The sequence below is a fragment of the Etheostoma spectabile genome, chromosome 16 (genome assembly GCF_008692095.1).
Source record: "Etheostoma spectabile isolate EspeVRDwgs_2016 chromosome 16, UIUC_Espe_1.0, whole genome shotgun sequence".
NCBI lineage: Eukaryota > Metazoa > Chordata > Actinopteri > Perciformes > Percidae > Etheostoma > Etheostoma spectabile.
In genome coordinates this window covers 24,170,334-24,178,594 of record NC_045748.1, presented here as the reverse complement: position 1 = coordinate 24,178,594, position 8,261 = coordinate 24,170,334, and the positions used below count along the sequence as shown (strand labels likewise).

General features: G+C 40.6%; 2 protein-coding genes and 1 long non-coding RNA gene across 3 annotated transcripts in view; 2 read left to right on the top strand and 1 right to left on the bottom strand.

The window, feature by feature from the left end:
* Positions 1 to 5,116, top strand: part of wdr91 (WD repeat domain 91) — a 23,089-nt gene extending 17,973 nt beyond the window's left edge. The window contains exons 12-18 of the mRNA XM_032539096.1: positions 808 to 902; positions 1,610 to 1,763; positions 2,941 to 3,049; positions 3,396 to 3,508; positions 3,610 to 3,717; positions 3,931 to 4,020; positions 4,818 to 5,116. Coding sequence (XP_032394987.1) covers positions 808 to 902; positions 1,610 to 1,763; positions 2,941 to 3,049; positions 3,396 to 3,508; positions 3,610 to 3,717; positions 3,931 to 4,020; positions 4,818 to 4,982 — 834 coding nt within the window. The 3' untranslated portion in view covers positions 4,983 to 5,116. The remainder of the gene's footprint in view (positions 1 to 807; positions 903 to 1,609; positions 1,764 to 2,940; positions 3,050 to 3,395; positions 3,509 to 3,609; positions 3,718 to 3,930; positions 4,021 to 4,817) is intronic.
* Positions 625 to 8,261, bottom strand: part of LOC116703978 (uncharacterized) — a 20,005-nt gene continuing 12,368 nt past the window's right edge. The window contains exons 2-3 of the long non-coding RNA XR_004335557.1: positions 5,867 to 5,873; positions 625 to 635 (exon numbers count right to left, since the gene is read on the bottom strand). This is a non-coding gene — a long non-coding RNA (uncharacterized LOC116703978). The remainder of the gene's footprint in view (positions 636 to 5,866; positions 5,874 to 8,261) is intronic.
* ccdc82 (coiled-coil domain containing 82) overlaps positions 7,983 to 8,261 on the top strand; it is a 5,966-nt gene continuing 5,687 nt past the window's right edge. The window contains exon 1 of the mRNA XM_032539103.1: positions 7,983 to 8,261. This exon is cut by the window's right edge and continues 621 nt beyond it. The gene's annotated coding sequence lies outside the window, so the exon portion shown is untranslated.

Here is an 8,261-nt window from a genome sequence, read left to right as displayed (position 1 = left end):
TGGTGGAATGTAATCAAGTACATTCACTCAAGTACTGTAATTAAGTACAAATTTGAGGTACTTTACTGGAATCCTTTCTTTTCATGCCACTTTCTACTTCTGCTCCGCTACATTTCTGAGCCAAATATTGTGCTGTTTACCCCACTACATTCATCTGACAGCTTTAAGTTACTTCAAAATCTATTGTCAATCTGAACGATTCTGCTAATTATGCAAATTGCTCAACATATGAAAATTAGCATCCGTCATTTTCTGAATGCTGGGGACCCAGACTTCACATTTCTGCAATGAAACTTTGGTGTACTCAACATTTCCGGGTTCAAAATGGGGCTCTATGGGCTGGCTACTAGACTATAAGGGTTTTGCACACAAAACACATTTCATAAAATACAATTTATTTTTTTAATCACAAACTGAACTTCCCAACAATATGCAGGTCTACAAGCTGAAATGATTAAACACTTTCTAAAATGTGTGAGGATTTTTCTGCATGAGTACTTTAACTTTTAATACTTTAAGTACATTTTCCTGATGAGACTTAAATACTTTTACCTAAGTAACATGGTCAAAGCAGGACTTTTACTTGTAACAGAGTGTTTTTACTTAAGTATAGGATCTGAATACCTCCTCCACCACTGCTAACTAGTGTACTTGTGGGGGTAAAAACCCTCACAAACATGTCACATTGTGGGAGCTTCCTCCATTTTGGGACTACATTTTGTGGTCTGTGGTAATAAATAGTAAAGGTTAATGTATGTAGGTCAATGAAAGGGCCCTTTAAGTAACAAAAACTCTGTGTGTGCTCAGTTGTTACTAGGCAGCGGTGTTGGCACAGTGCGGCTGTATGACACGGACGCCAAGAAGAATCTTTATGAGATGAACATCGATGAAACTCACCCACGGTAAACCGGCTCTGTCCACGATACTGCATTTAAGTTAGTTTTTTTAACATTTCTCTAAATTGAGTGCGTTTAACTGGCCACCTGATGATGTTGATGATGCAATATGTAACTGTATGTGTACCAAGTTTGACTGAACACCAAAGGTTTGCTGCTTTAGGAGTTTAGTCTCGCATTGCCAGACCTTCCTCCACAGAGGTGGGGAGGAGGGTCTGGTTTGTTGGCATTTCTTTAAACCAATCACAATCGTCTCGTGCGGCGCTAAGAGCCGGACGCAGGTACGGTGGCTACGCAAAACAGCCTCGGGAAGGAACCTGTTTTGGTGGAACATGTGCACGTAGGGAGGCGAGCTCTGGAAGGGAAATGGCTGTCGCGTTTGAGAGTTTTACTTAAAAAAAGATCATAGGTTCTAGCTCGGAGGATGGTTCCCAAATTGACCGGAGTTTAGGATTCCACTTCTAAGAAAGCGGGAGGTGAGGGACATCCGGCTGATAATGAGGGACATTTACAATCCTGTAAATCAAACTTGGTCGATAAAGACTAGGGGGGGGGGGTTAAATGCTGGAACATTTTCTTGGCAATACAGGCAAAGTCTGAGACTTGTGGGAAAACGACATGCTTGAGTATTGCATTTTGTGAAGTAGCGCTGAATAATGCTTGTTGTTGAAGTACAAATTCGGATGTTAATATGTCCCTCCTCTGTCGTCCAGGATCTTGTCTTTAGCCTGCAGTCCCAGTGGTTCGTCGTTTGTCTGCTCGGCTGCAGCGCTCAGTCGATCCGGGAGTGTCGACTCTGCGCCTCGACTCCCGATACCGGTGTCTGGACAGCTGCTGCTCTGGGACACCAAGACTGTCAAACAACAGGTAAAAAAAAATGAGAGCAGCGCTAACAGGTAATGGCCGTGACACACCAACCAGATCGGCTGTCAGACAGTCACCAGGGGACCAACTCCAGATCTGAGCCAGTGCCTTGCTCAAGGGCACTGACTGGAGAACCCAGTGCATGTTTTTTTGATGGTGTGGGCGGGGGAAACGGAGCACTCGTAGCACCCGGAGGAAACCCACACGAGACTGGGGAGAACATACAAACTCCACACAGGAGCGATCTGGATTCGAACCCAGAACCTTCTTGTTGTGAGGCCACAGTGCTGAAAAGATTTTTATCATCATTTGCAACTTGGATGTTGACATGAATGTTATCTACAAGTCATGCAATCATTAATACTATTATGTTAGCATGCTCACGGCTGCCATGTCAACACATTTGTTTGCGTGGCGCTATCCTGCTAATACGCTAACATTGAGTATGTAACTGTGCTCTCTATGGTAATGTTTAGCATGCAGTGTTCATCATTTTGGACCATTATTATCCCCATATCCGTGTCTAAAACATTGGAAAAGCTAGTGGAGATCATAAATAAATAAATAACACACAAAAAAACTTAAAGATTCAACTTAAAGCTAAATAAGTCCAACTACAATCATTAGATCTAAGAAAAGTCTTTTAGTTGGTTTTAGTACATTAATGTAGCTTAGGTTCTGCCTAAAATGGCCCGGGTGCTGCGCCTAAATCTTATAATAGCAGGGAGAACTGTCAGGTTCAAAACCTTAAATAAAAGGACACACGGACACAGACTTTGTCTTTTTGCTTTGCAAAGGGGATGAACAACTGAAATCATTCAGCAGTCTTCCAAATGGCTCTTTCCCTGCTCTGCCTTTTTATTGAAGTTGAATGCATGGGAGTTGACACATTGTATCTCTTGCATAACGTTGCACAGTACACCATGTTTCTTTCTTACAATAGGACACTGTCACTGGGCAAGCTTTAGTCAGACAAATGTGCTTACTTATGCTGAAATGAGGAACTTCTTATCTCCTCATACACACACATAGTTTCACATCTAATCTTCCCTTTGCACAACATGTGTTCACACATATTCACATGATGACTATTTACAGTTTCCTCAAAAACCCTGCATAAGCTTTAGTTTATTTCATTCCTGTGACTGTGGTATAATTAGCGTGTTGTCTGTCTTTTCAGCTCCAGTTCTCTTTAGAACCTGAACCAGTAGCCATTAACTGCACAGCCTTCAACCACAATGGAAACCTGCTGGTGACCGGGGCTGCAGACGGAGTCATCAGACTGTTTGGTCAGTGTTGGTCAGGAATACAACTAGATACATTACTCAATCGTTAGTTTCCTCTGCCGACTAGTTACGATCACTGAGCACAGCGCGCAATCTCAGAAATGATGACAGATGGCCATCGTCATCGTTCAAGAGCTCAAAGTGACGTCTTTCGAAATCTGTATTTTTCATCAATGTGATCCATTCTTCACAGCAAAGACTACTAATAATGTAGTGAACCAGCTCTTTACATCGAACCAGCGATTCTAAAATTGGGGTCCCTGGCAGGACTTGTTTTTTATTTTTTATTTTGGAGTACTTTCTGTAACATATCCGTATGAATCACACAGTCCTCTGATGTATGCTGTAGATATGCAGCGGTACGAGAGCGCTATGAGCTGGAGAGCTCACGACGGAGAAGTGTACAGCGTCGAGTTCAGCTACGATGAAAACACCGTCTTCAGCATCGGAGAAGATGGCAAGGTGTGTGTTCATTTTGTAGAAAACCCACCATGATAACAGAATTCCTACAGACCATCATAATGTCTTTTCAATCTCAAAAATGTGCGTGTGTGTGTGTGTAGTTCATCCAGTGGAACATCCATCGGTGTGGAGTGAAGCAGTCGGATCAGGCGCTACCCCAGGACGCCACCGGGCCCTTCATCCTGTCAGGATACAGCGGATACAAACAGGTAGTTAGTGTTTCCATGGAAACAGGTTTACTTTACAGACAGCGCTAGCTTTTCACATTTTATTTTTACCATTTACTTACCAACTAGGGTGATATCACCGTTTTAATAAATAAGGTCACAGGAAAATAAGTGTTGCTGATGGAATATGAAGACAAAGAATGAAAAATCAAATAAAACGAAGGTGATGACGCGGTGATGTCTCGACTTGTTCAGGTTCAGGTTCCTCGAGGGCGACTGTTTGCCTTCGACTCTGAAGGCCAACACATCCTGGCCTGTTCCAGCACCGGAGGACTCATATACAGTAATACACCTTCATTAGACAAGATACATCTCCATTTTTTATATTTATCTTATATGACTTTTTAAAATGTGTATTTTTTTTTTTGTTTGGTTTTGATGCATTTTGATTTTATTTATTTTTTTTATAAGTTACATGACCATACGTAAATATAAATAGTTATTGTAAAATGTTTAGTGGATGACAGTAACATTTTCCTTTTAACCCTCCTGTTGTCCTCGGGTCAAATTTGACCCATTTTCAGAAAGTTTCTATACCAGAAATTTGAGTTACATTCAACCAAATTGTCAAAGAAAATAACCTGGATGGTTTCCCACAACTATTACTCTTCACAGGTTAACTACTTTTAATTGATTTGGAGAGACAAAATAGCAAAAAAATTGTAAAAAAAAATAAAAAATAAAAGTGATGAATGTTGGACAGAGCTTCAAAAACACAGAAAAGAATTGACATTAACATATAAAAAACTGTCAAAGAATTGTTAAAAATGTCAGAAAGAGTGACAAAAAAACATTGGGAAAAGTGACAAATGAGATGGAGGTAAAAGTGACAAGGCTCGGAAAAGAATCGACAAAAAACTTTGTACAAAGTGACGAAAAAGAATGTTGAATAAAACGTTTTAATTTCAAATTTTGACCCGGAAAAACCAAAAGCTGCATGGTCGACGGGAAGACAACCCAAGGGTTAATTACTTATTTGTGTTCTGTTTTCCCTTGCTGAATCAAAATGAATATTTTCGTTTAAACTGGTTTTACATCTTGATTTTATAACATGTCTCCATTTCACCTCCCTCTCTTCCCAGTTGACCAATGGGGAGCCGGCTCTGGAGAGCGTACTGTCACTGGGTGGGCACAAAGCGCCGGTGGTGACAGTTGATTGGTGCTCGGCGGTGGACTGTGGCACCTGCCTGACCGCCTCCATGGACGGGAAGATTAAACTGAGCACGCTCCTGGCACAGAAGTCCTGAGGGGTCACCTGATACACTTTGCTCAGTCACTGATGAGAGATTATTCCATAATCTGATAAATACAAGATGTCATCGGTTTCAACTCACCAACGTGTTATCAATTTATATTAACATTAAAATCCCACTGAAAGTTCGATCTGAGGGCAGGTTTCTTTCTAAAAGCTACATTTAATAATTCTTCTATGGCGGCTTTACGGGGCAGAGGAACTTCACAATAGTACTAAAATAAAACCCTGGCACCTTGTATATTTGTTGTGGCTAACATGGTAGCAAGCAGCTGCATAACTCCACCAAAAGCAAAGGGAAATACACACACACACACACACACTCAAACACACAAACACACACATGCCTAGGACCTATACATGCACTAAATAGAGAGATGTCAGAACGAGGGGGCTGGCACATCGAGGCTCCAGGAACCGACCCTCCGGTTCCAGCTGCCAGGTCCCTGAAGACTGAGCTACTGGTTCACCGAAGCAGAGATTAAACAGTCTAGCGTGCGTCCTGCAAAACCATGACCATCAGGGTAAGAAAATACCAAGTTTTTAGATAACTCCCTTCTTCTGTGAGTTGAAATAAGTTTTTTAATACTGATTATTTTTGGATTTTTCCTCCTTTATTTGATAGGACAGCTAGGTGAGAAAGGGGGGGGGGACATGCAGGAAATCATCACAGGTCAGATTCAAACCCTGGAGCTCTGCATCGGGGCATAAACCTCTCAGTACATATGCGCCTGCTCTACCACTGAGCCAACCCAGCCATGAAATAAGTGTTTTTGTCAGTGATTTATATATATATATATATAGATAGTTTGTTATTGTGTGACTTTCAGGTCAGATTTTACCAGCAGTACATTGCTTACCTTCATTGCTTTTCCAAACATTGGAGCTGTGCCGACTACCATCCAAGGTACTGTACTGTATTGTATTTTACTGTACTGTACTGTATGGTATGGTACTGTATGGTATTTTACTGTACTGTACTGTATGGTATTGTAATGTATGGTATGGTACTGTATGGTAGGGTACTGTATGGTATTTTACTGTACTGTATGGTACTGTACTGTATGGTATTGTAATGTACGTATGTAGTGTACTGTACTGTATGGTATGGTTACTGTACTGTATGTATTGTAATGTACTGTATGGTATGGTATGGTACTGGTACTGTACTGTATGGTATTGTACTGTACTGTATGGTATGGAATGTACGGTAGGGTAGGGTACTGTACTGTATGGTACTGTGTACTGTACTGTATGGTATTGTACTGTATGGTATGGTATGGTACTGTACGGTATGGTATATGTACTGTATGGTATGGTAATGTACTGGACTGTATGGTATTGTACTGTACCTGTATGGTATGGTACTGTACTGTATGGTATTGTACTGTACGTATGGTATGGTACGTACAGGTATGGAACTGTACTGGATGGTATGTGTACTGTACTGTACTGTATGGTATGTATGTCTGTAGGTATGTTACTGTCTGGAGGTACTGTACTGTATGGTATGTACTGTACTGTATGTATGGTATGTACGTATGTATTGTACTGTCTGTATGGTATGGTACTGTACTGTATGTTATGGTTATTGTTACTGTACTGTATGGTATGGTACTGTACTGTATGGGATTGTACTGGACTGTATGGTATGGTACTGTACTGTATGGTATTGTACTGTACTGGTATGGTATGGACTGTATGGATTGACTGTACTGTATGGTATGGACTTTACTGTATTGTCTGTATGGTTGTAGGTACTGTATGGTATGGTACTGTACTGTAGTGTATTGTACTGTACTGTATGGTATGTACTGTACGTATGGTATTGTACTGTACTGTACTGTATGGTATTGTAATGTATGGTATGGTATGGTACTGTACTGTATGGTACTGTACTGTATGGTATTGTACTGTACTGTATGGTATGGTACTGTACTGTATGGTATTGTACTGTACTGTATGGTATGGTACTGTACTGTACTGTATGGTATTGTACTGTACTGTATGGTATGGTACTGTACTGTATGGTATTGTACTGTACTGTATGGTATGGTACTGTACTGTATGGTATGTACTGTACTGTATGGTATGGTACTGTACTGTATTGTACTGTACTGAAACGTCAACCTCTGTATCTGTGTCAGGTCATATGGGGAAGAGTATTTAAAAGGGCATGCGGGAACAGCATTTCTTTTTTTTCCTCAATCAGATTTTATTTTACTTTGGAATTTACATATATATATATATATACATACAATGCATATAAGCATACATCAAGTAGTGGTCTGTACTTAGGGGAGAAAATTAATAAGCACAATTCAAATAAAGTATAAAATGAAAAGGAAAAAAAGGAGAGGGGAGAAAATGAAAACAACCTGTCAACATAACAAGAGATATGTATCCTTGTATCTAAGAAGAAATATTTCTCATCACTTTCCCCTCTGGATAATTTCACTTAGATCCTTAGCGGGTAATCCAGTAGAGGCTGCCACATTAAGAATGTCGTCATTTCCTTTTCAGTTTGGCACTAAAAATGTCTTCGTACCACTGAGTTACAGTGGGAGGTTTCTCACTAATCCAATTAAATAATATACATTTTCTGGCATTTATTGAGTAATTTGGATCTTTTCACATCCATTATTCAAAGATGTCAGCCCCAATAGAAACTGGCCCAGATCTTTACCTATTGCCTATTCCTAAGATATACTTGACCAGGACTTTGATATTCCAGGACCGCTCCAGAAGCAGTGTAGATATGACCCACTTGTTAACTTAAATTTAAGGCCCAATGGCGATCTATTAGGGTCGATTTGGAAACAGCATTTTGATGCTAAACATGTTACTTGGACCAAAATGGAAATGTTCGGATTTGAAAGTAAAAGGAACGCTACTAGAAAGCCACATAATGACATTTAAACGAAAAGGATTGAACTTGAAAGGCTGCTTTGAGTTTTCATCGTCTGCTCTACGCCGCAGGGGGGAGTCCTAGCAGCCTGTGCTGTTATTTCTTACACCGAAGAAGAAGTGGCTGCCACAACAACAACACACAGCTAGCCTACACCGAGAAGAACATCTACGAAATGTCCCGTTTTTAGCTCGGAAATCCGATTTTAACACATATAGGCAGAACGTTTCCGTGAATAGCCCAAATCAAAATCTCACGGGAGGTCAAGTCAGGCGCCATGTTGTGTTATTAAAAGGAAATAACTTGCTGTCGTTGTTGTGACGCGCGACCAATAGAAGCTAGCTAGCTGCGTCGTTAGCTTGTTTA